Source organism: Acipenser ruthenus, chromosome 4 (genome assembly GCF_902713425.1).
Source record: "Acipenser ruthenus chromosome 4, fAciRut3.2 maternal haplotype, whole genome shotgun sequence".
NCBI classification, from domain to species: Eukaryota; Metazoa; Chordata; class Actinopteri; order Acipenseriformes; family Acipenseridae; genus Acipenser; species Acipenser ruthenus.
Window position 1 is genome coordinate 26096116 of NC_081192.1, and position 27805 is coordinate 26123920.

The 27805-nt window shown below is 38.2% G+C and overlaps 2 protein-coding genes across 8 annotated transcripts in view; one reads left to right on the forward strand and one right to left on the reverse strand.

The window, feature by feature from the left end:
- LOC117400211 (brefeldin A-inhibited guanine nucleotide-exchange protein 1) overlaps positions 1 to 15741 on the forward strand; it is an 86890-nt gene extending 71149 nt beyond the window's left edge. For all 3 annotated transcript variants that reach the window (XM_033999784.3, XM_033999785.3, XM_059022240.1), the window contains 15 exons: positions 85 to 254; positions 682 to 833; positions 1371 to 1543; positions 2217 to 2377; positions 2990 to 3120; positions 3246 to 3375; positions 4104 to 4239; positions 4326 to 4464; positions 5628 to 5700; positions 7955 to 8114; positions 8201 to 8340; positions 9023 to 9191; positions 9311 to 9449; positions 14513 to 14630; positions 15163 to 15741. In XM_033999784.3, the coding sequence (XP_033855675.3) occupies positions 85 to 254; positions 682 to 833; positions 1371 to 1543; positions 2217 to 2377; positions 2990 to 3120; positions 3246 to 3375; positions 4104 to 4239; positions 4326 to 4464; positions 5628 to 5700; positions 7955 to 8114; positions 8201 to 8340; positions 9023 to 9191; positions 9311 to 9449; positions 14513 to 14630; positions 15163 to 15360 (2189 nt within the window). In that variant the 3' untranslated portion in view covers positions 15361 to 15741. The remainder of the gene's footprint in view (positions 1 to 84; positions 255 to 681; positions 834 to 1370; positions 1544 to 2216; positions 2378 to 2989; positions 3121 to 3245; positions 3376 to 4103; positions 4240 to 4325; positions 4465 to 5627; positions 5701 to 7954; positions 8115 to 8200; positions 8341 to 9022; positions 9192 to 9310; positions 9450 to 14512; positions 14631 to 15162) is intronic.
- Positions 15742 to 21986: 6245 nt separating this feature from the next.
- LOC117400524 (centrosome and spindle pole-associated protein 1-like) overlaps positions 21987 to 27805 on the reverse strand; it is a 37025-nt gene continuing 31206 nt past the window's right edge. For 4 of the 5 annotated variants that reach the window (XM_059022243.1, XM_059022242.1, XM_034000617.3 and 1 more), the window contains 7 exons: positions 27330 to 27469; positions 26658 to 26789; positions 25600 to 25649; positions 25416 to 25479; positions 24648 to 24742; positions 23968 to 24115; positions 21987 to 23670 (listed from right to left, as the gene is read on the reverse strand). In XM_059022243.1, coding sequence (XP_058878226.1) covers positions 23444 to 23670; positions 23968 to 24115; positions 24648 to 24742; positions 25416 to 25479; positions 25600 to 25649; positions 26658 to 26789; positions 27330 to 27469 — 856 coding nt within the window. In that variant the 3' untranslated portion in view covers positions 21987 to 23443. The other variant, XM_059022244.1, reaches the window with a different exon arrangement.

Sequence of the window (27805 nt, forward strand, 5' to 3'; positions counted from 1 at the left end):
TAGGCATCACCAAAAAAAAAAAAAAAAATGTAAAGTATTCAAAAAGGATGAATGGGTGAAAAAAATAAATGTTTTATTTTGCAGTTGATTTTGTACGTTGGCTGTGTGCTGTATCTATGGATGAACTTGCCTCTGCAACACACCCGCGCATGTTTAGCCTACAAAAGATAGTTGAGATCTCATATTACAACATGGGTCGAATCCGGCTTCAGTGGTCGAGAATCTGGGAAGTTATTGGAGATCATTTTAATAAGGTTATTTATTTATTTATTTATTTATTTATTTATTTATTTACCAGATTACTTTTTTTGTTAATCAAATTTAGTATTGGGACAAATATTCTAACCAACACTGCTTTAATGTATTCTGTGTCAAAAATGACCATGTTCATATTTGTTCATGTAACATCATTTATAAATAACTATAATAAAATATATATATATATATATATATATATATATATATATATATATATATATATGTGTATGTATATATATATATATATATATATATATATATATATATATATATATATATATATATATATATATATATATATATATGATATTTTTGTTTTCCAGCTTAGTGTACATTTTGAAGGCATATTCTAACGTTAAAAGCTCACAGTTGTCCCGTGCTAGATGTTTGAGAAGTGAAAACATTTTCCACTTTTTTGTCCAGGTTGGCTGCAATCCGAATGAGGATGTTGCAATCTTTGCAGTAGATTCCTTGAGGCAGCTGTCCATGAAATTTTTGGAAAAGGGAGAACTTGCTAATTTCAGATTCCAGAAGGATTTTTTGAGACCTTTTGAACATATTATGAAAAAGAACAGGTAAGGTTATCATGAATGCATATCATTTTAGAATTTGTTAGCTTCATGTTACAGTATATAAACAATACAACATAAATATAAATATATATATATATATATATATATATATATATATATATATATATATATATATATATATATATGTCCTTAAGATAGGTCTGTAAGGTTTTTGTAGCGGTCACATGGACCGCACTGGGTAATGTAATTTTTGTATTCAGCCGATACAATACATAAGTAAATGCTTGACATACCAGAATGAACAGTGAAAATTCTAATAAATATTTTAAAACTGTTCTATATATATTGTTGTGTACAATAAGTAAAACGTTTTAAATTAATTGAAATTGGAGAACCAAGGGTAAACTTGATTTAAAAAAATAAATACATAAATAAAACCTATAAGCTTTTAATAGGGCAATAAATCATAGTTAATAGCTATTCTAAAATTTACAAGATTTTTCTGTCAATCTAATTTCTCCGATTAGAATGCCAGTTTTGTGGCTTTTGCGTTAGTTTGTTTTTTTATTTATTTACCAGGTCTCCAACAATTAGAGACATGGTTGTCAGATGCATAGCCCAGATGGTTAACTCACAGGCTGGGAATATCCGTTCAGGCTGGAAGAATATCTTCTCTGTCTTTCACCTGGCTGCTTCAGATCAGGATGAGAGCATAGTGGAGCTGGCATTTCAGACTGCAGGGCATATTGTCAGTAAGTACTTTTTTTCTCTATAGCAGTATTTAATCTTAGGAGCTTTTGTAATAAACCATTTAGTGTCACTGCATATTTTTTACAATAGCTTAAAGCTTGCTGAACATCACTATTTGAGTGACTATGTCAATCAATACATTTCATTTAGTTTATATCTAGGGGCACTTTGCCTTGGGTGGAATGTAAATTATGCATGGTAGTGGCTACTATATCATTTATATAGCTTTTGTCTAAGTTGTGATGTTATTTGAAATGATGTTCACAGGTGTCAGATTACTTGCTTCACAATGCTCTTGTAAAGATTTCAACAAATGTGTTAGTGTACATTTTTCTTAATTAACTAGGCCTATTTTTGAATAGATTGTACTGTTTTAACAGATACAGTAGATTAGAATAATATGGTTTGAAAATTAAAAGCATAGATTTTTTGTTTTCTTTGGTTTCTTTCGGTTGTATTTGTCAAACTGTACAGTGCAGTTTCACAGGTACAATGTACAATATGCAGGCAAGGAGTTATGATATGTTTTTAGCTTTTCCTGTGCCTGTGTTTAATAGAAAGGTATGAATGTGAGTAATATTTTTACTCAGTAATTTATTGCCAGTACTGTTAAAATATTACTGTCCTTCAAAAGTATACAAATGTACAAAAATATATTTCCCCATGTATTTTCAGCAAATGTATTTGAAAAGCATTTTCCAGCCGCCATAGACTCCTTCCAGGATGCTGTAAAGTGTCTGTCAGAGTTTGCCTGTAACGCATCCTTCCCAGACACCAGTATGGAAGCTATCCGTCTCATTCGCCACTGTGCAAAATATGTTTCTGATCGGCCACAGGTAAAGAAATCATAATGACTTCATCTTTTGGCATTAAACTATGATGACTATGTATTTATTATCATGAATCTCTTGTTATATGACTTTCACAGTCTTGCCAGTATCCTATTTAACTGATCCTTTCATATATATGTTTCGTGTAACTTCATTTAAACCTGTTATCCAAGCTGCCGCCTTATCCAAAATGTCCCCTTTATCTGAACACCCAGTTATCCAAATTGTATCCATGTTTGCAGAACAGTAAGAATAAAAGGGTTTCTGCTGTCGACTGCCCTCCTTTTCCGTCTGATAACTTTTTTATTACATTCAAAATATTCCTCCTCTCCTGACAATTTTCATCCCTAGTCCTTAAAAATAATTGGTGACAAAGATGAATGTGTGAGATAGAGAGATGACTCCCTGCTGTGTTCTCCTCAGTGTTCTTACAGTACCATTAAATCATCAATTTCTTCTTGTTGAATTCATACAGTTATCATGGTACACATCAGTACTATCATCAGATGCAATTAAAAAAGTGTAGAAAGCAATTTGACAGCTAGTAAAAAAAAACAAAAAAAAAACAAAGACTGATTTTTTTTTTCTTTACCTGTATAATTGTGTTTTTACCATAAGGCCTTCAAAGATTACACCAGTGATGATATGAATGTGGCCCCTGAGGATAGAGTGTGGGTGAGAGGGTGGTTTCCCATTCTGTTTGAGCTCTCCTGTATTATCAATAGATGCAAGCTAGATGTACGAACCAGGTAAGAATAGCTGTTTCTAATGTCTGTATAAATCATTCACAGGTCTGTCTTGTATTTCTGTAAAATTACAGTACAAACTCGTTTAACAGTTAGCTTCAACATTTGATTTATTTCCATTTTTATAGAGGACTGACTGTAATGTTTGAAATAATGAAAACCTACGGTCACACCTACGAAAAACACTGGTGGCAAGATCTGTTTAGAATTGTCTTTAGGATCTTTGACAATATGAAGCTTCCGGAGCAGCAGACTGAGGTAGGTGAACAGCATAATAAATCTCATTGGGTTTGTGTGAAACATTTTACAGTGTTCCCCCCTTTATAACACTGTAGTCGGGAGCCATAGTTAAGAGACCATGCTGTTTGTGTTTCGCCTTATAACGAGAATACTAGTATTAGTGTAATGGCATTATGGGGCAAATGGGAGCCATGACCGTACCGCCTTATAACCTGTTCCACAGTATAAAGGGCTGCCTTATAAAGGGGGAGCACTGTATTATTCATCTGTTTGCAGAGGAAACACTGGTTAAACCCACTGTGCTCAGAATTAAAAGCTTGAAGTATTTATTGTGCATTGGATGTCTTGACAAAGTTTTCTTTTGACTCGTATGAAAATACTGCAGTTTAATGCGGCACGCTTCATAAAGGGCAATAGTTTTACTTTTTTACATTTTCAAAATATTATTTAAACATATCTGTGCCATGATGGGAAGCTGCCAGTGCCTTGTCTGACTGTAGGCAGTGCCATAGCCAGAGTTTCAATACTGAAATAGCTCTGGATGACAGGCAAAAATATTTAGAAACTATATCCTGGAACATGAAAAAATGATGCGTTTTATGAATATGGCCCACAGTGTTACCAGCAGATTCCAACCCCAGAACAGAATTTAAAACATGGTATAGTTTCTGAAAGATACTGTGTAATAAATACTACAAATATTATGCTTTTTTTTTTTAACTGTTTAATTTTTTTTTTTTTTTTAGAAAGCTGAGTGGATGACAACAACCTGTAACCATGCACTTTACGCCATCTGTGACGTGTTCACTCAGTATTTCGAGGCACTGAACGATGTTCTCTTAGATGACATCTTCTCCCAGTTGTACTGGTGTGTGCAGCAAGGTAAAACACGACTCCTGTGGTATTGTGTTGTTAAATTGAATACAGTGCCTGTTCAGGTTTACATATCTATGCTTTTTTAATTCCAGACAATGAGCAGCTTGCTAGATCTGGAACAAACTGTCTGGAGAATGTTGTCATTCTAAATGGAGAAAAATTCACATTGGAAATCTGGGACAAGACATGCAACTGTATGCTCAACATCTTTAAAACGACAATTCCCCATGCGTAAGATTTAAATACTTCCATGTTTACCACTACATCTATTTTTACCACCACCTTCATTGTTATTACTTTGTTTACATTTTTTTTTAAGTGATTGTATGAAATAAAATATGAATGACCTTATCAAGGTATTGTTAATGTTATCACTTTTGAAGTTACATCATTGCATTATGGGGGAAATGGGAGCCACGACCTTACCGTGTTATAACCGATTCCGCAGTATAACGGGGTAGCACTGTGTATGTATGTATGTATGTATGTATGTATGTATGTATGTATGTATGTATGTAATGTATGTGTATGTATATGTTTTTATACTTCTTTATTTCTGCTAAGAAATAAAAAATAAATAATAATATAGATAGATTAATATATATTGTGTGTGTGTGTAATATATGTGTATATATATATATATATAATTTGTGGCAGCGCGCATCCCTGCCTGAAAGGAATGTGTTGCGGGTTGGCAGGGAAAGGGTTAATTTGTGTTCGTGCCAGAGAAATGTAGAGGTGTGGCTGTGTTCGCACAGCCACAGGTGTAATTATTTTGTTACCTACAGGCAGGTATTTAAAAAAGACCAAAATGTTTGTTCAGGGCAGTCTGTGCGAGAAGAGGCTGTCAGTCAGAGCAAGGTACTGTGTAATCCATTGTGTGTTATAAGGTTTTTGCAACCGGTAAACCGCTTAGCTGTCCAATACAGTTAGAACTGGAAGTGAAACAGTATAGTATAGTACTCCATGTGGGAGTTAGGTTTTGTTTTTGTTTTGTCATGTGTTTTTATTTTTGTAAATAAAATGTGCATGGAAGTGTTTTAAAAAAAAAACAAAAAAAAAAAAAAACTTGTCTCTGGGTCTGCTTCAAAGGAGTCTGCTTCAAAAACAGTTAAATCTTTCATAATATATATGAAATATTTATATATATATAAATATGTTGGTGGACTAGCAGTAGTCTGAATATATACAGTACTCTGAGCTTATGTTATTGTTATCCACTGGTCACGTTGGTACACTTGGGCAGGTCAAGGATATTGTTTTGCGATACCTGCAACTGTGTTGTAATGAAGTATTTTTAAATACTATACAAATTAAAGGCTGTTATATTATTTTCTACTTGTATACTGTCTTGTAGCTGCTGCTGTTAAATTGTATTTATCTTGTTTTTAAAGGTTGCTGACATGGAGACCTGCAGGAACGGAGAGTGAGCCTGTTTTACAGGGAGATGTTCCAGACAAACAGCTGGTATGTTAGCAGTAACTTTGTCAGGGCGGCTTATTAAACTGAAATGGTTTTACAACTCAACCTTTGCATAAGTACCACAGTGTTCCGAATTTATTTTGTTGCCAGTCTAACCTTAATTAGGTATTTTATGCTAGTGAAGTGTATCAATTGGTGACTCTACAAATCATCATTTAAAGCATAAGAATGTAACCTTAGAATAGGAAATAACCTTACTAAGTTATTTCACATTTTACTAAACTAAATATACTAATATTAGCTATGGTATGTTTGATTTATAGCCTTATTCTTTATTATTATTAAAGCAATGGTGGTGTTTAGATTTAGAACTTGAAACAGGTACAGTAGGTAAAATTAAACCTATAGTAGGTACAATACAGCCTGAAGCTCAAAACTGCCTTTCATACATCTGAGGTGTGCTTACACGCAAAACTCGGACCGGAGCTGGCTTAGGGCCTATCACATTAAAACACTCTTATCATTTGAGCCACCCGTTTACACTTGAGCACAGACCTAAGCTTTTGGCACCTTATGCGCGTGCACAGCCCCTGAACTGCAGTGCGTGCCCAATTTGAAGTCATATCGACCACCCCTTGTATGAAGACATTTCCCATCCCCAAAACACAGAGGCAGAAGTGTTTAAATCAATAACAAGCCTGTCATTTCTGTAACTTGTGTTTTCCATTTCAAGTACGAAATGTAACCACTACCGTATTTACCTCCTAAAGACCCGAAACCTGAATAAGATATATCCAAGCTGCTCGTGACGTGGTCATTGTCCGCCCCTGCGGTCAAACACTGCGGTCACAGACGTCAACGCCATTTTTCCTTTCAAGAACTGACCTGACAAAAGAGCTGTTTCAGAAAAGTACTTGTTACTTTTTCTGCTAAATATTTTGCATCGATTGTGTTTCACACAAATTATATGCAATACTAAAAATAATCACTTTATTAGTTTTACTAATTATGCATATCTGTGCACTACAGCCTGTTGTTTGTTATGTCCCACTGTGGCCTTGTGCCCAGGGATCAAGCAACATAAATCAGCTGACTTCTCTGAGCTCTCCCCCCAGGCTGCAATAGCTCCGGCTGGAGTTATTTTATTTTCGTTTTGGCTTCGGTTGTGGTGGCTTGCAATCTCTTATACAGTATCTTGATTTAATTGACAGCTTTTGCATCACCATTACAAGGTGTGACTTCTCAGTCTCATGTGAGTGCTGACTGAGTGGTTTTGCCAGTGTCTTGTACAGATGAGCCCGCTCCTTTCCCGACCCAGTACCTAATCGGGACCAAGGTTACCGCACCGGTTCCGACCCAATACCGTACCGACCCGGTGCTAAAGTCACCAAACCGACATGGTTCCGAACCGGTACTGTACCAACCTGGGGCTAAAGTCACTGAACCGGTACCAAACTGACCCGGTTCCAACCCGCTACTGACCGGTGCTTACGCCCCTGGTCCGGTACCAAACCAGTCTTGTTTTGGTCTTGACCGGCCTGGTTTGCGGTCTATAAGCAGATTGAGGCAGCACCTGTGCATATGTATACTGTACACTGCATTGCTTGTTTCTTGCATCATGCCTGGGTTTTATCCCTGCGACACATGCAATGCCAGCCTGCCTGTTGAGGACAAGCACAGCAGATGTTCTTCCTGCCTGGGGCCAGACAGCGTCAAGGAGGCACTGGTGAACCACAGTTTCTGCGAGTTTTGTGCACATCTCTAAGCGCACGCTGGAGAAACGTCTCTCCTGTAGCTCTACAGAGCGCTCTGCATCCCTCACTCCTGCACAGCGCTCTTCCCCATCACCCTCATCCCCATCACCCTGCATCCTCGCCCCTCTGTGCCAAGGGACGACACACCAGGGAAAGTAGCCCACGCAGGAAACCGTTCCAAGTGATCAGCGGACTCAGAGCTGCAGGAAAAGCTCTGGGCAGCTATTTCCCACCAAGGAACGATGCTTGCAGAATCACTGCGTGAATGTTCGGCGTCACCTGCCTCGTCTGTCCCCTTGGGGCCCCATGGGGCCACAAGAGCAGATTGGCAACTGGAGGGCATGCTGTCCATCGCCGCTTCTGAGGAGTGGGGCGAACAGGAGATGCCGTTCCCATCTAAGGACCTGGAGTCAGACAGCACATCCCCTGTGGTTAATCTCTCCCTGTCTGCAGAGCTTCTACCACTTATCAGGAGGGCCAGTGCAGTCCTGCAAAAGATACTCCTTAAAGCAACCTTTAATTTTGTGCTTTCTGTGTGTGTTAAGGATTCCATATCTCAGAAGTCAGTTGACTTGCATGTGTGTTCTGATGATCAGCAGTCTATAAGCAGCGCTGAGAAGATTTCCTTCGAGAATCGACAACCGAGCCAATTCAGTGTGGGGTCTGGGATTTATGAGGAGGCAAGCAAAAACAGGACCCCTACAAGTAAGTATTGCTCAATAATGTGAATAAAACTGAAAGATAAAGAGGTATCTTGTTGTTAATTTGCCTTTTGGTAATGCTTTTTTCAGAAGTTCAGGAACAGAAGCTGTTCGCTGCATTGCTCATTAAATGCGTAGTCCAGCTTGAGCTGATTCAGACCATCGACAACATCGTATTCTTTCCAGCAACAAGTAAGAAGGAAGATGCTGAAAACTTGGCAGCTGCTCAGGTATTGGAGGGGGGGGGGGAATCTTTAATGATCTTAGGCCTCACACTATTGATTTTTTATTTTAAAAAATAAACAACACACTTTACACTTGACCTATAATGCCTAAATAAATTGATTTTATTTTAACTCAATTTTTTATTTTTTGTTAAGAACCTTGAGATGTACAGAAGGAAAGCTTTTTTACTCTAATCCCACAGTGAGGGGTATTGAGGAGGCGTACGTACACAAGTATAACATGTAATTTGAGAGTATCAGAATGTGTGTAGGCCCTGGTGGCTTTGGTGACTGTTTCAAGATTGCTCTAATTTTGTATTTACAGCCGTAGCGGGGGATGTGTGTCACTATCATAACTAGGGGTCTACTTAAATCGCGGAGAATTTACATATTTTTCCCGGGTAGGTTGTGGAATAAAATTAGGAATTTTTTGTCTAAGTGCAATGCACACAGGACGGCAAAGGAATAAAAAAAATCTGCATAATATACGTAGTTTGTGACCACTTGCAATGTGCAGTAGTTCATTTAAATTAGATGTATTTATTTTTCTCTCCGTACTAGTCCGGTATGCATTGGCCCCTAAAGAGGTGAATTTCGCAGTGACCCCTCAATTTCCTGATTTCCGCCCCTAATGATAACATACTGTATGTTATAAAATGTTGTTTTCTTTTTTTTTTTTCTTGCGCAGCGAGATACTGTAGATGCTGAAGTTCACATTGAAACCCAGGATCAGGGAATGTATCGCTATCTCACAGCACAGCAGCTCTTTAAACTGCTGGACTGCCTGCTGGAATCACACAGATTCGCCAAGGCGTTTAATTCCAGCAGTGAGCAGAGAACAGCACTCTGGAAAGCAGGTGGGTTATTTTGAGCAAATACTATACTGTACCATATTGTAACAAGACAGAATAGGTCAGAAGACTTGACAGTGTTTATTTATCATCCATCTACTAATTGTGCTATTTGTAAACTACAGGTTTTAAAGGGAAATCGAAGCCCAACCTCTTGAAACAAGAGACCAGCAGCTTGGCATGTATTCTGCGCATTCTCTTCCGCATGTACACAGACAACAACCGCAGTGATGCCTGGGAGGAGGTGCAGCAGCGACTACTGAAGTAAGATGACACCTTCAGGCCTACTTAGTAAACAAACAAACCACAGCACAATGTCTGATTTATTTAGTACTAAACATACTGAAAACAAAAAATAAATAAAAACAATTTAATAAAATCTATTATGGATTTTGCAACAAGCACTTTCAAGCCCTGTGTTCTAAGTTCTTGAATCCTAGTAAAGTAGGATTCTATGATGCAATACCACCCAAACATCATGTACTATATGCGCTAATTAGTCAAAACAATGATTTATGGCAAGATCGCATACTTTATTTCATTATTTAATTAAGAGCACATAAGGCTTTGATTTTAAATTGATGTATAGTAGATGCCGCATTTTCAAGTGTATGTATTTGAAAAAACGATGTATACTATAGTTGTAGAAACTGCACTGAAGTACACGTCTTGGTTCATTTAGTGTTAAAAAATAGACAAAAAACACCAAACATCAGAACAAACAACTGTTTACTAATACTACACGGATGTGTAAAATAAAAAAGTATACACAGTACTGTATTGTACACATAGTACTACAACAACGTACTATCAATATGCAGTACCTCCATTTAATACAGAAGCATCATTTTAAAAGAAGTAGTTGTCCAATGTTGTTTGTTTTTTACGATTCGCCACCTCCAGCTGTAAATCGCTCTCAATTTTGCGTGCTGCTTCGTAGCCAGTTTCAAAGCCATGATTCTGGCATACCCTGCGGAAAGTGTCCACAGCACGAAACTGTTCTTGAAGCGAAGTTTCTTCGGGTTCGCTGTCTGATACAGTATTCTCTTCTAGTTCTTCCAGCTGTCGATGCTTGTCAGCTCTGACTGTCTCCAAAAGTTCCACATCAGTGAGCTCACCTGCGTCTCCTCCTGACTGTCAAACTCTACAATGGTGTCAGACTCCTCTGCTGTCAGATTGTCTGGAAAGTAGTGCTTCCAGAATCCAAACTTTATCAGCTATAGAAAGGTCTACATGTTTTGAAGCCATGATGACACACGACAATCAGACCATAAATGTACAGCTGCGTTATGAAAACTGATACATAAATAGACGCTGCGATGCGCGCAAGATATGTTCATGTGCGTGCCGTAGCCATAGAAATTGTAAAAAAAAGTTGTCATTAAGCGGCAGACAGTTGTGTATATATCTGAAATACATTAACATTAAAGTCTATGGAATGGGATTGGTTCCCGTGAAAATGTTGTTAATAACCGAAAGTTGTCAGGGTTGCTAATAACCAGCATCTACTGTATGTCCCTTGTTTAAGTCAAACTAGTTAATAAAAGAATTGACCAAAAGAGGGTATAAGGACCCTGTGGGGCACACATCCAAATGTAATTCAACATGAGAATCTGTATGTGACCTCAGATATGACGGAACCAATAGCAAGCATGCAAACTTGAGTTCATATGACAGCTTTCATTCATTTGACGTAAGTCTAATATTTTTCTTTGGTGATTCGTACCTTACAAGACTCAACCAGTATTCAGAACTGACCAAAATTAAACATAGAATTGCCAGAACAGAAAAGAATAAATGCTGACATTTAAATAAATAAACAAAGCAGTCATTTCTGGTGAGGCTATGCATTTAGATGATGTATTTAAATGCACGCATGACAGACAACTTGACCTAGCCACTGTATGTACACAATGTGCAATAGCTTGCAATAGCTTGCATTAAGGAACTTCAATACCAACCCTATATATATATATATATATATATATATATATATATATATATATATATATATATATATATATATATATACTAGCTGAAGTATCCGATGTTGCCCGGGGAAATTGCATGACAAATTGGGGAACGGCAGAAGTTCCCCGGGGGTCAAAATTCTGGATCCAAACATAGCCCTCGACCTTCCCCTGGATGAAAGAGGAGGCCATGCAAAGTTTGGTTGCACTGGTCGAGTTAACCACGGGTGGACATGAGTCATGGCATTAACATGCATATAAGAAACAGAACTCGCATGTTTACAGTATTACAGTATTTACAGTTTATTTTTTAGTTAAATGTCCTTATGAAAATGATTGAAAACTGCAGTGAATGAATCAATTACAGTATACAGTACTGTACAAACTCAGTAAAACTTGTATAGTTCGATTGAAATAAAAATTAATTAAAAAACTACAGCATTATTTTTACGAAAACAAGCTGCACAAACTGTTGACTATACTTTTAGGTATTGACTTGTACTGTCTAATTTGATGGCTTAAATAGCAAACGTTAACAAATGTACGTTATTGTGGTAAAGTGGTTAACAGTGTACAGGTGCAGAAGTGATGCAGTGCTTAATCAAGAGAGAAGACTGATAATCCAATTAGAAAGGCTTTTGATATTGTAATCCAGGTCTGGTGACCTCAAACAATAATCCCAGGCAATACACAGCAATGTGTATGGCACTGTTCAAAATAAAGGGTTTGCAGTCCCAAATAATAAACACAGTCCAGTTACACACACAATATACAAACACGGTCACCAGTCCTGGGTGCGTGCTGCAGTGCTCGTGGTGCTAATTAATTATTATCGTGACACGGGTGTAGTGATGTTTTGTGCTGGCCTCTGGCGACAGCTTTGGAACGTGTTAGCCATCTACCGAGACGAGACAAAACAAACAAAACACTCACGTACGATATTTTTAACACAGGTCCTTCCGGGTCGTTTCCTTAACCATAAACAAAGGAACAGATCGCGTTGTTCCATCCCCTATTTGTACCGTCACGCATGACCCCTTGGTAGTCGCTTTGCAGCCGCTCCTCCAATCCACGGCTGATGCATCGTTTCCCTTCCGGGTCGATGAGTTAGTGAGTAGCCCATTTAATAACCAAACTCTCCTTTTCAATCACAGAGTAGTTGCACTCCCAAGGGAGCATCTTTTTGCTGATATACATTATCGCGTGTTTTACTCCATCTACCTCACCGCTGCTGTTGCCGGTGCTGAGCTGATTTGAGGTTGTCCTGGGCCAAACGACCGACCAAATCCATCTCTTAGTAGGAGCACATGCTGCACTACATTTTTGGACGGGCCTTTGTGCTGCTCCCAACCCTCTCTCAGCAGATCGAGGATGTTGTGAGGCTGTCGGCTGTACAAGAGCTTGAATCGGGAAAACCCTGTCGAGCACAATGTTTTTGCTCTTGGGTTACAAAACATCTCAGCATCTGCTTTAAGGTCTGATTAAAGTGTTCCACCAAACCATCCGTCTGTGGATGATAAATAGACGTCCTGATGGGACGCATTTTTAGTATTTTATACACTTTCTGTAACGTAGGGATCCCTACTCTAGCCGTAATCTGCACTAATTCTTTGGCTATCGCAGCGGCACTAATGGACCTCAATGAAACTGCTTCCGGTTGCATAATCTACCACCACTAATATGCGTATACCCAGAATCAGAAGGCAGCAAAGGGCCCACTATGTCCATTGCAGTGCGTTCAACAGGGGTGGAAATAATTGGCAGTGGGACCAAAGGGGCGGGGCACACTCAACCCGGCACTACTTGCTGGCAGTCTGGGCATGTGGCTACATATTTCGACACATCAGTATGAAGTCCTACCCAATAAAATCGAGCCAATATTCGTTCCTTTGTTTTGTCAGCTCAGAGGTGCCCCGCAAAAGGGATATCATGTGCCAGCCTCATGACCTCATGAGTACAGTTTGGATGATACAGGGTCAGTAATCCTGCAAATGACTAGGTGCTAATCCATTTAGGGCTTTATAGGTTAACAGCAAAATCTTAGTCAATTCTGTACTGCACAGGGAGCCAGTGTAATGAGGCTATAACAGGGGTAATATGTTCACTTTTCCTAGTTTTAGACAGAATTCTAGCGGCGGTACAAATTGTGTTTCTTAAGCATAGGCTTTACCACTGCACCTTAAGTGATGAGGGAACTATACCGGAGGAACGTGAACCATTTATCATTTTAAAAATGTGGCTATTAATAGCACCAGAAACATCTTTTAAAAGTTTTGAAGGAATAGGATCAAGAGAGCATGTGGCAGCTCTCAACTAGTGCTGTCAGTAAAGTAATCAAAGAAAAAGCCTCCATAGTAGCTTTAACAGTTCTAATTGATAATATTGCGCTAGAATCCTCCTTAATAGAAGGTGTCTGTGTCATCTGATTTCTGATGTCCAATATTTTATTTTTAAAAAAGTTTAAAAAGTCATTGCAGATAAGAAAGGAGCCAATGTCAAGGATGGGACTATTAAAGGGGGATTAATTAATTTGTCAGACACCTCTGGAGAAATGAAAGCAGATGGCCCAGTTAACTATTAAAAGAGAGAGGGAGGGCAGATGAGGCCACATGGTACCATTCCCAGGTAGAGGGCAAAGAGCATTACAAGCTTTGCAGCTAAGCCTTCTGTCATCATTATAAATAATACATTAGAAGATGTTAAAAAGGCACAGTAACATACAGTATCTGTCATGTTCTTTAACAGGAAATGGACAACAGAGGATTTCTTATCAACTGAAAGTTGGTTGGCCCTAAAATTGTCACGAGATGATTAGTATTAAAACTTTAAAAAAAAAATTTTTTTTTTTTTTTTTCAGCAATAACATTTGCTTTTTGGTATAATATTTATTTCCTATTCAGCATGCTGTTTTGAACATTACCTTATTTCTTTCATACAGGGTGATTTCAGAAGTCACTGGACAAATGGGATGGACACTTTTTTTATTACCGTAATGGATTTAACAGATATTTTGTGATTCAAAAGTTACTGGACAAGTTTGAACAGGATCTGTAATTCTGTGTTCATCCTTTTATAAATGTGTTGCTCCCATCTGTTCAGTGATTTCTGACTCGCCCTGTAATATGGACAGTAGCAAAGCATGTCCTGTCAGTGTAAGTGTAAACGGCGTGTCACACCTTTGAATTTGACTGACTTTCAGTTAGTGAAGTTGCAGTTATCGGTGTGCGAGTTTAGTTTATTGTAGTTTCTTTGACAGATCCAGTTTTCAGTTGAGTCTTAAGACAAACCAACTAGCAGTTGAAAGGTTTGGATATTGCATTATTCATTATTGTGATTGCTCTTGTTCTGTTTTGGCAGTGTGTGCCGTGATGCCATCAGTTACTTCCTGACACTGACGTCTGAAAGCCACAGGGAGGCTTGGACAAGCCTGCTCCTTCTGTTTCTCACAAAAGTTCTAAAAATAAGCGACGACAGGGTAAGAAAAGAATACCAACTGAATAAATACAATTAAGACGGCTAATTTAAATTAGTTTTGTAGATTTTCCTCATGTTTGACCTAAAGAAGAAAATACATTGACAGTGGGAAATAGTTGTTACAGGTGGTTATCTCAAGACAAAATACAAAATAAATATGCTAAATGACTGCTGTTACCAGTACACTACAGTATTCCAAAAACACCACAGTGTAATGTGTACAATGTTGAATGAAGCTGCGGTAGCTGACATATTGCATGTGACAGGCATATCATCATCTAATAAATGGTTGAAGCCAAGGCCAACTATTTTTCATTTTGACAGAATTGAAACCAGAAAACTATCTTTTGTATTAAACTACATTCTAGACATGAATTAATTTCAAGACTAGATTATTCTATTTGAATAGCTTGTGGCATATATTTGGATAAATTCAAACTTCAGGACATATATTTTATTACTTTAAAATGTCAAGACATCTTCTACATGAACTGTATTTTTATTTCTGTCTCTGTGTTTATTTCCTTTGATAGTTCAAGGCTCATGCTTCAAGTTACTACCCCCTCTTGTGTGAAATTATGCAGTTCGACCTGATTCCTGAGCTGCGGGCTGTTCTCCGCAAGTTCTACCTGCGAATTGGAAATGTCTTTAAAATATCACAGCCCTCTGAACAGGAGCAAGGAGCGGAAAATACTGAACACTCACTGAAAGCATTAACTCTCGAGGTCTAGTTCGTGTCTATCTACATTTCTGGGTTGCTCTGAAACGGTTTTATGTATGGCAAATTTGACCCTGCTAAAAGGGTACTATACTATGGTTGCTTTGAACTTTAATCCTGGCTTGCATTCCTCTATTCCCTTGCAACTTTCAGGGTGATTAATGGTACTGAATGCTCTTCTCTGGTTCATGCTGAGCGTGGAGCCTGTCATAAGCAAGGTCCATGGATCAATGTCACCGGTGTGCTTGGGATAATGAACTGAATAATGAATAAATATTCTAAAGAATAAAATATTTGAAGTATACTCATTCTAACCTTCTGAATGTTCAGAAGTGTAGTATTTTGAAGGACATGTTTCTCTCTAATCTTATATGAGAATAAAATTGAAAAGTAATTCAGAAAAAAAAAACAGTGATGAAAAATGAATGGTAATTAGTTTGAGTGACTTAATTTTTTTCACAGACAGTGGATAACATAACCATAAACAGTCCCTTGAATAAAAGTAGTACAAAAATGCAGGTCTGTAATATACAACCCATCACACTAGAAAACTGTTCCTGCACTAATTTTATTTCTATATTTTATGTTTTCTAATTTGCTGCACTCCTAAATTTTATTTACTTATGCACTGGGTATTTTACATGTTGTGAACATTTAAATTTTAATTGCTAAGGCAGGTAGCCCAATGGGATTTGGCATTAGTGATCATTATTCAAGGATGTAAAGGGTATGAGACTAAATTAAACGATTCCACATAAAATGATATATATAGAGGCTTTTATTTAAATGGAAAAAATGAGCCAGTGATGGGGATCCTTTTCAAACTGGAACTTTGAATCACTGCAAACTAATTTGTCACAAGTCTGTTTCCATATTTGATTTAGGTTTCACTGTACATGTAAAAAAAACAACTGGTTTTTGGCTTGGGAATGGTTTGAATGTATTGAAAATATATTATTAATACTGTGAACTGTGCATTTGATGGTATAATATGGATATGAATGGGTCTGAAGCATTCCTAGTCATGACAGATGTAGAAAACTGATGAATGACATGTATATGGTACAGCAATGTAAAGTTTTCTATGTAAAAAGAAAAAATAATAATCTGTACAACTTTCTGTACAATATTGGTTATCATCTGACACATTCTAATCAGGTCATAGGTCAATAAAGTTTTTGAACTCTGTTCATCAGTGCAATTCAAATCTGAAGTCTGCTTTCACCTGTGTTTATAGATCTTTTAAGTGGAAAACTATATTTATTATTTATTTATTTTTACACAAAAAAAAACATCTTGTTTCCAGTGCGACTTTACAGGATAGGAATGAATCATTAATTGGTCACCTGGTGATTCCAAATACTTTGCTTTACAGTTTAATGAACAATGGTTTTCGAACTGAGAACTCAAAGTTGGGGGTGCCCCAATCTCAAGCCATCAGAACATTATTTCTGGATACAGACATTTTCATTTTAGGGACAGTATTTTTTCTCTGCATTGTAGTTTTAGTTAAATTGTGTTTAGTTCAATGAAGACAGGATATACATGTTTGGTGCATTACTTTTGCTGGTCAGTATAGTTGTTAAATGACTGATTTAGATTATTATCTAGTAATTGTACCTGAAGGAACCTTGGTCAATATTAATAATTTTTGGTTCAGTTAATCTATCTTCCAATAAGGATCTGATAAAGATGGTGTGCCACTGTTAATAAGGTTTTACAGCAGTGAAGAATGAGATCCTAAATTATTCATCAGCACTTTGCCTTTAAAGTCCCATTTGAGCTTATTGAGTTGCAAATAAAATACACCCACCCCTCGTTATATCGCTATACTGTGGATTCGGATATATCGCGGTCCTGGAGATGACTCCCCATTTTTACAGTCTTACGCATGCCTTAGCTGCACTAGACATGGACAATTTCACTTAGAATTACTGTTCGTTTTGTACTGCACATCACAAACTAAAATATACAGAATCATTAAAACAAAGCATTAATATCGTGCTGTTATCATATACACACACATTGCACAATAACACAAAGCAAATTAAATATCTGCGTGCTGAAGCGGTTTTTTAAGCAATGCACTAGCGAAAGTCACAGGGCAGTGACGTCAGCTCCCTAGCAACAAGCCTCTACTGTGGGAATGGATTCTTTCAATGCAGCGGTTTGGGCATTTGAGAAAGTAGAGGAAGATTCATGAAACTAGTTGGAGACTTAAGTTGATGACAAGCATTACCCTCCGCAGTACAAATTAAAATGGTGTGCTGCTTTTTATACGAAAAAGTGGGCTGCATAGAGGATTTATATTGGACCCTGACGCCCCCAATAAAACAAGGGAGTGGTTGTACAGTATTTGTTATTAGCCTATTTGTTTTTCTATGGGTCTCTCGCTATATAGCGGATTTGTATTGGACCCTGACACCCGCGATATATCGAGTGGGTGCTGTAATTGTAATTTATGCTTGCTTGTTCTCTTTTTAGCCATTTCCTCTGCACCCCTCATAAGTCTGGTCACTGGTCAGCCCTGGTTACATGTATTAAGAGGTTATGCATGGTTGCAAAATATGACTCCTAGGATCATAACACACAAAAAAATAATGCAAGGGGATACTAAAAATCTCAAATACTGTACATTGCACTGCTGAAATGCCCATAATTACAATGCAAAATAAGTATCAAATGAGCTAGTTTTAAAAGTCAGCACACTTTCCAATTGCTCTGTACTTTATATGTAAATGTGGAGGGTCCTCTTGGGGTGTTAATTAAGGGTTTAGGTAATTAATGTAATGTGTGTATTTGAAGTGAACCAAAACAAGGCAAACTACTTTGTTCATGAAGAAATAAACTGAAATTAGGTCATTTCTGTATGTATGTGTGTGTGTGTGTGTGTGTGTATATATATATATATATATATATATATATATATATATATATATATAATATATATATATATATATATGGAAGGAGAGAGAGAGAGAATAATAGATGGGCTTTAGTGATAAATTACGAGACAGAAGGTCGAGTAATTTATAAACTGTCACAGAAACCCGAGATGGAATTGTTTTCCTGTAACTCACTGAAGAGGCCCATACATTATTTTTTTATAATACATGTATACCCTTGTGATGCTAATATTAAACATATTCTCATTTTGTTGATCATTAATGAACATTTCTATACTGTGGGTGTCATCGAGTGATTGAGAACAAGACATTTTGTGTTTGAATGGTCTCGAAAGTTCAAGTGTGTGTGTGTGTGTGTGTATATATATATATATATATATATATATATATATATATATATATATATATATATATATATATATATATATATATATATATACTGATGCACAATGGAAACGCAACAGTCTAAGTTTTACATCAGTAGCTCATTGGGCACATACATAATGTTGTTTACCTTTTAAATAGTGAGCAGCTAGGTTTGTTGATTATTATTTATTTCTTAGCAGACGCCCTTATCCAGGGTGATTTACAATCGTAAGCAAATACATTTCAAGTGTTACAGTACAAGTAATAATACAATAAGAGCAAGATAAATACAATGACTTTGGTTCAAGCAAGTACAAGTGTGACAAAATACAATTCAATAATACAGCAGATAACAGTGACAGTGATAGTTACATCAGGATATGATTAATTACAAAATACTACAGATTAAACACTTGGCAGATTACAGTACTCTGAAATACAGGATTAAATGCAGTAAAATAGGGGGCAGATAAGAGCTAATAAAGCGCATTTAAGGAAGGGTGATAGTGTCCCAGGGGAAAAACAGAGGAGTTCTACAGGTGCTGTCTGAAGAGGTGAGTCTTAAGGAGGTGCCGGAATGTGGTCAGGGACTGGGCGGTCCTGACATCTGTAGGAAGGTCATTCCACCACTGCGGAGCGAGGGTGGAGAAGGAGCGGGCTCTGGAGGCAGGGGAGCGTAGAGGAGGTAGAGCCAGTCTTCTAGTGCAGGCGAAGCGGAGAGGTCGAGTGGGGGTGTAGGGAGAAATGAGAGTCTGGAGGTAGCTGTAGGCTAGTACAAGAGTCTTGAACTGGATGCAAGCGGTGATCGGTAGCCAGTGGAGTGAGCGGAGTAGTGGAGTTGCGTGGGAGAAGCGAGCCAGAGAGAACACCAGGCGGGCAGCGGAGTTCTGGATGAGCTGGAGCCGACGGGTGGCGGACGCAGGGAGGCCAGCCAGGAGGGAGTTGCAGTAGTCTAGGCAGGAGAGTACCAAGGCCTGGACCAGGAGCTGGGTGGCGTAGTTGGTGAGGAAGGGTTGAATTCTTCGGATGTTGCTCAGGAAGAATTGGCAAGTGCGTGCCAGAGTAGAGATGTGCTGGGAATAAGAGAGGCAGGGGTCCAGGGTGACTCTTTTTCTGAGGTTCTTAGAGGAAGAGGGAGAGAGTGTTGTAGATTCCAGAGGAACAGAGATAGAGAGATCAGAGGAGGAGGAGGGAAAGAAAAGGAGGTCAGATTTAGAGAGGTTGAGTTTGAGGTGATGCGAGTGCATCCAGGAGGAGATAGCAGACAGACAGGTAGAGATACGGGAGGGGATGGTGGAGTCAGCGGTGGGGAAGGAGAGGAAAATATGAGCATCATCAGCATAGAAATGGTATGAGAAACCATAGGATGCGATGAGGGGGCCCAGGGAGCGGGTGTAGAGCGAGAACAGGAGAGGACCCAAGACTGACCCTTGGGGGACTCCTGTTAAGAGAGGGTGAGGTGTGGAGGTTGCTCCACGCCAGGTTACCTGGTAAGTGCGGTTGGAGAGGTAGGAGGAGAACCAGGCCAGAGCAGTGCCAGAGATCCCCAGGTCAGCGAGAGATGATAGTAGAATAGAGTGATCAACAGTGTCAAAGGCAGCAGAGAGGTCGAGGAGAATTAGGACAGAGGAGAGAGAGGCAGCTCGGGCAGACTGAAGTGAGTTGGTGACAGGCAGGAGGGACAGGATTATTTGAGTAGTATTGTTCCTTGGGATAACAAAATACTGAGCTCAAGTCATATGATTTCATAAAAATGCCAGGTGCTCAGTGTTTGGTATTTGAGTTAAAATTGCCAAAATAAGTTGATTAAGAAGATTAGTCCAGAGAAACCACGAAACTGGCTCTGTGAGGGACAGGTCACGTCCTGGAAAGCAGAGGGTCACCACACCAGCCCAGGACCATCACATCTGACTGATCCATCTGCGTAATCGTTTTCAGACTGCAGTGGCTACAGCAGAAGAAATTCCAGGAAGAAATAAGCCGTGCATCAGAATGACTAGCTCGTTATCTGCATGAAAATGATTTGCATGGTAGGAGGCCATTCAGGGGTAACGTTGACAGCTGAGACGAAATCACCGTCTTCTGTGGGCCAGCAGAGAACATCTGAGGTGGCAGCAGAGAGTGTGGTGGAGTGTTTTATGAATGCCGTTGTGCCCTTGACAGACCTGACGGAAGACAACGTGTGTGGAGACATTGTGGTTAGCATTATGCTAACTGTTGTGTTGTTCAAGCCAACCGGTGTGGTGGTGGAAGTGTGAATGATGTGGGGAGGAATGTCCTTTAACACAAGAACGCCTTTGGTGCAGATTGAGGGCAACCTTACTGCTCAGCGATACATTGACAAAGTCCTTGAGGCAACAGTTTTTCCGTTCCTGCAAGCCAATCCGGATGTGTCGATTTTCCAGCAGGACAATGCAAGACCACACATTGCTTATCATGATTCTTTGATCTGTATTTTTGTTCACATTTTCTGTGATTTTGTTTGATATCTGTGTTTAAAATATTTGATTAAATCCATTAGACTTGAGTGTTGTGTTTTCTTTTGTGCATCAAACTATATATATATGTGCTCCCTCGCTATAACTCTTCGGTTATATGAGCGTTATAACCAAAGAGTTATAAACGGGGGAGGAGATGGGGGGGTGCTGCAGGACACAACACACATCTGACAAATACAAAATAAAATAACTCCCTCTATAATGCACATATAGTGAAGCAAAAAATGTAACTTTCCATGAATTAACCATGCATAAAGCACCATATAATCAATGCTATATTTTTTACAAACAAAAAAGGTAACATTCACACTCATGGATCATTTTAATTAGCAGTTTTTAAACTATAAATAGCCTGGCTAAACGGTGGTTGGGAGTTCAGTTGAAAGCGACAGACAAGCATACCAAGTTTGCGAAGGAGAGGGGAAGAGGGAATGGGCTCGCCCCAGGTTCGGCTGCTGGAGCAGGGCTGAAGCGTCTCGTCTCCCAGAGAAAGCTGCAGCTCCTCTTGCAGCAAAAAAGTAAATACATTAGGAAAGGTAACCATGTAATAGGCCTAATATTTATTTAGTTATAAAATGAATGCTGAATAAGATGTCTGTGTTATAAAGTGCCAGCGCAGCTTTTCTTCAGCTCAGATACTGTATCAAAAGGAAGAGACAGAAACGGAAGTTGGACTGAAGTTGTTTACAGTTTGAACAGTGGTACTGTATTTACTGTAAAAATATTGCATGAATCCCTAGTATAGGGAATTGGGGGACATGCTGTAGGAGCGTTATATCCGAGTCGCATTATAATCGAGAGCCTTATAGCGAGGGAGCACTATATATGTATGTGTGTGGGTAGAAAAAGAATGTACGGGTACCGTTATCCACCAGAGATGTAAAATAGTTTTATCTATTGTCCAAAATAACATTTCCATAAATATATTTGAGAACTTTTACATCGTGCATGTTACAACTTTCAAAATATAATTTTATTTTATATTAAGTTTTCTACAAACAAATTAAATAATTTACACAAAAAAAAACCCACAGCACAAATACTGTACATATTTAATATTTAAAACATCCCCCATGTGTATCCACTGCAAAATATCTCTGGGACCATTTGTTAAACAGTGTAGGTCTGTACAACATACAACCTTTGAGGAATTTGTTGGGTAACCTTGACCACCGTCTATGCAAAATTGCTAGTGTGTGCTATATGTCCCATTTCCATTTTTAGATGTATACTGAAACTACTAATCCAATTGTAATAAAACCTAGTATTGACAGCACAAGGCTGTAATAAGATGGTAGTCAATAGATAGTGCTTCAGAGAAACCACACTCCCTTTATGTAATGGATGAGGTGCTGCTGCTATTACCAGGATATTCATTTGTGATTTTTTCTCCCAACAGTATTGTCAAATTTAAATCCTTATGAAAAAAACTTACACTATTAAATGTGTATATCAGATGACTTCTTTATATATGTAACACCTGTAAGTTGCCTTGGATAAAGGCATCTGCCAAATACATAATATTATGAGGTGTTGAATATATATGAGGCAGTTTTACCAACACACAGGGGATGCTTTATTAAATGAAATAGCATGTATGATTTTTGATAAATGTAACAATATGATTCTGCGGTCTTCCAGCAGGTCTCCTAGTAAATAAGATAAACAGACCTTTCTTGGCAATGTATGTCTAAATGCATACAGGTGCAGTGTAATGGATTTTGGAAGGTATAAATCATTCATGTTGCTCTTAACCCTTCACTGCATACGGGCCTATAAAAAGCATGCTTCATTCTAGTCACCTCCTGTGTCTATATTACACAGAATACATTTAGACATACATTGCCAAGAAAGGTCTATGTTTGTATCTTATTTACAAGGAGATCTGCAGGAAGAAAGCAGAAGCATGTTGTTATATTTATCAAAAACCATACATGCTATTTCATGTAATTTAACAGATTAAAAACATAATGATTTTTTGTAGATAGCCTGGTTTGACTTAAGTTTTAATCCCATCATCTCATTGGAAATATGGGCTGAATATTTTAATAGAGTGAGGTAGCAAACAAATGTTTTCTTAAAATCAATAAAGAGCGTATTTTAAATCCTGACGCATAAATTTGTTTTAGAGAACTGCATGTTGTCATGCACCATACATTATTAAATAATTCTGATAAAGACCCAGCAAAGTACTGCAGTCCACATACAGTGCACACAATCAACCTTATACAGTATCAGAATATATTATATTTCTGGTACAGGAAAGTGCATGTTATATATTTTTCCCCTGGTGGAAAAGGCATGGTTAACTTTGCACATAAAGAACTCATCCATGTGATGTTGACGGGCCCTGCCAGTTCAAGGCCAATGAGTTTGCTGATGGAGGTCTCTCTCGTCGCATCTGACCAGCCATAAAGCGCTTTAGTGTTTCAGAGGTCCCGGGTCTGAGCCAGCGTTCTGTGGCTACAGTCTCCACAGAGTACGGCCTCTCTTTGTCTTTAGAGGAAAACTGGTTCAGGAGGTCATCTGGGTCTTCCAGAGAAATATTTTCCCCTATAAGAACAAAGTAATGATTCCACAGTCAATATAAAAAAAAGGACATTTTCCAAACTAACCCACTACTGAACCATATCCTTGTTACTAAAACTTGAAACTGCAAGGCTCAATTAAATCATTTAAGACATGATTGGATCACCAAGAAAAGGAATTGGACTGTGAAACAGACAACAATGCAGTATTCTGTCACAAGAAACTATTTCATTATATTCCAACATCACTACCCTTCATATACATAAATCCACCCAAACACAAAAACATTAAATGCATTAGAATAGAGAAGGTTTTACTAACCGATATTCCTACTAGGATAGTGCAGATCCTCTAGCCGTTTCATCCTGTGCTCATTCCTGGCCCTGACCTGATCAACATTCAGACTGGTCAGGGAGTTCAGAGAGTAGCTGTCTGGGTGTGCTTGAGGTTCCCTGGGAAGTACATCGTCCTGTCGATGGAAACAAAACAGAGGAAAACTATAAGGTTACAAGCAGAAAAAAAAAGAATTGAAAGATTACACGCAAATATCTTGAAGAAAGGCTTGTATGATATACTAAAACAAACAACTCGTAAAGGTATAAAAAGACTATGAATGTTTAGTGAAAGGATCCAAGGAAGCAATTACAAACAACGCTCCTGCATTCTAAAATAAATTATTATCTTAAGTATTATCTTCCACTTCCAAAACAAATCTTTCATTGTATTATTAATAGTTCAGCGACTCAGAAGTGAAAAGCAAACAAGGTTTATTAGTAACATCCACCACAAAAAAGTGTCCTAAGTTTCAGAAGATACATCCTTCATTATTCCAACCAATCAGAAGCCACCATAGCCTGGATTGAAGACAGGGAATGCACATACCAAGGTTTACCACAATTGGATGATGGTTCTCAAGATATTACTAAAATCCAAGTGTGATATATAAATAAATATGTCAGGGAATAATATTAGAAATTAATCAACTCAGTCAAAACACCAACAATTTCTATTTTCTTCATCTGTCTCCTCCGCTCTCTTGCAGAAAGCTGTCTTGGCTCAGGGTCTACCAACAGTGGGTAGGTCTCTCCATTGGTTCCTGTGGGGGGGGGGGGGGAAAGAAAAAAAAAAAGTACTTTTCACTTCTATAACAGAATATAACTAAACACTGCAATCACATATGCAAAAATTGTAAATTTACATAAATATTTCTAAACACTGCATTAACAAATGGTGCTATGGCAATAAATAGCAGGTTTTTGTTCATCAAGATCACAGCCTAGGCAATCGCTAAGGTTATGGTTTTAAAGGGAATGTCAGTTGCTCCTGATTCGCTAGCAGCTTTTGCTTCCCACTTTTTCTTCATTGGTCAGCGCTAACAGAATTCCACCAGCGCCCAGCTCAAAGTCCCTTCAAAATCACACACCTGAAGCGGACGGCACAATCCAGTATAAATCATCAAGTACTTTGATCTTACGTTTGCGTTTTACCACGTTTCATCAAAATCAGGCACACAGAATAATTAAAGGGCTGCTTTAATGAAGAATGTACACACATTTAAACATTACATTTCATGTACAGTGGAATCCAAAGCAGCTGGGCCTGGATCCTGTTCACATTGGTGATTTGATGAATACTGATCTTAATCTGTACCATACTAAAATAGCCTTCTCTAGTTTTGTTTTGTTTTATGTTACTACTCTTCCACCTTACATTTCATTATAATATGTCAAATGTACTAATTTGTTTATTTATATATAATGTACACTCACCAATGAAAGCACTCTCTGATTCCAGTAATGACCCTCTCATTATTTCTTCAGAATGGTCCCTTTTCTAAAAAAACAAAAACAAATGCAAAATACAGTAATAAAAACCGTGCGAGCCATATCAACATATTTTTACACTTACAGTAACAAAATATAAAAAGTTTCCATTAAAAGTGGGGCTACTCACCAGCAGAAGGTTTTGTGGGTTTGTACGTGGAATAGAAAAGCCATGATTATCTGTACAAAGCAGAAAACAGGAATCCAAGTTACTTTCCAAATACTATTGCATCTATTCCTTAAGCACGAACGGACAGTGGAACTAATACCAGGCCAAAATCATTACTGTTGAAAAACTGCAGGACAAACTTTTTTTTTTAATACATCTTTAACCCTTTGCGGTCCTATGTCGGACCTGGTCCGACATTGTAATTATTCCTATCCGGGTTTCTAGTCGTTTTTTCTCCGGAAAAAGCCGAGAAAACCATTCAATGGCCGAGTGGGAGCGACAGGAGCCGAGACAAGCTGAAAAAAAAAAAAAAAAAGGGCGTATCTCATGAATAGTCATACTTGCCCCTGGCATCAGATAACAGCGGCCATAAGGAAACAAGCTGGCTGTTACTGAATCAGCGCACAGAGAATATCACAGATATTTGCAGAGCTTTTTTGAGATGTTATAGTAATAAAATAATGACTTGGATCGCATAATTGAGGAGTTTGATGATAATTGATCGGTATGTACGACTATTATTATTATTATTATTATTTGTTTCTTAGCATATGTGAAAGCTATAGCGAACGAAAGGGTGGGGCGGGGCTGGAGATGCCTAGTGAGTGCTTTGTTGATATGCAGGGCCTTTTAAACCCGTTTGACTGTGGAAAAAAAATACTTTTAAACAGCGCTTCTAAAATTAACTGCGCGTGTGAAAATAAATTGGACCTGACGCGCCTGACACGCACTTAATAAATGGACTGCAAAGGGTTAAACAGTCAATGCATCCTAAATTTCCTGTAATTTTGTGCTGGAATGATGGATGACTCTGTGAGATGGCCCTTTGTAAGACGACCAATTAATACTGTATAACTGGCTTCTAGCACTGTATTGTAAGTGACGTAAATGCTACAGAAGGAACACTTCTAGTAGAACCATGTCAAGAACACAGTAATCATTCACATTGTTCTATGGCATGGTCCAGAATGCAGCCCTTTTTATAAAGCAGTGTTTTTATAAGCCAGCCTTCTAGTCACCTCCTCTTTTTCTCATGCTGTTTATTCTCCTCTGCTGTTCACGGAGCAGTGCCTGCTGCTGGATCTCCAAGCTGTGGTCGTCATTCGGCGGGTCTGGGTAAGCCTGCCTCACCTCCTCGCGGGTTTCAGTTTCTGTGAACGCAAAATCTCTCCAGTAAAAATTGTATTATCAGAGCTTTGATAATACACAGGTTTTATGCTTAACGAAAGTTCCATTGATTTTAACAAGTTTAAACAAAAAAGGGCTCCCCAGCTATACATCTGATTCTCTGCCACCTACACACGCACACACAAAGACGTTTTTGTTTTCTTTAAAAAAAAAAAATTTTTTTTAAAAAATACATATTTTCACATGGGGTCGTTTTGATATTGTTAAGTAGTAATTATAACATAGTAATGAAGAAAAGAAAATGTTAAAGGAAACCCTCAACATTTAGCATCTCGAAACAAAAAAAAAACACATTTGGCACAGAGATTTATAGTAGAATGCCTTTATGTTGAGGCCTCTTGCATGTTACTGTAGGCCCCACCTACAACTACATCACCACGCTGCATTTGCATAGACTAGAAGAACAGCAATGTTAGCAGTATAGCTCAACTACAAAACAAACAAACATTATTTCAATCGAACATCCCAAATAAAATAGTGCCACACAGGTCAGCTTGGCTTGCCTCTGTACTTCAGTTGATTGAAATCCCGAATGTTCTGGGGGTTTATTGGGTCCACTTCTTTGGAGGAGGGTCTCCTAACAGGGGCCTGCATCCGGAGCCTGGCCATGTCAAAAATATCCACCTGACTTCTGTCTCTACGCCTGCAAATGTATACACATCAATGACAATGAGGTTCACACTGTGAAGACCTTTTCATACACTGCAGGGTTAGGACTGATCTTAGTCCTACTTGCGTTATCCCACCAAAACTTGACACAATGTTTGCTTACCCTGCATGCTTGGGTGTATGTGTTACAAACTACATGAAAAACTTGAAGAAAATTTATTTTTGCCAGATTAAGTGAATTTATCAGATTTTTTCTTATGACACAGAAGTACATACAAGATCCTCTTAACCCAGAAGCCTTCTGTGTTAAGCAGGAATCATTTATGGGTGCAAAATATGCACTTAGTGATTATAAACATTCTGCAAAGTA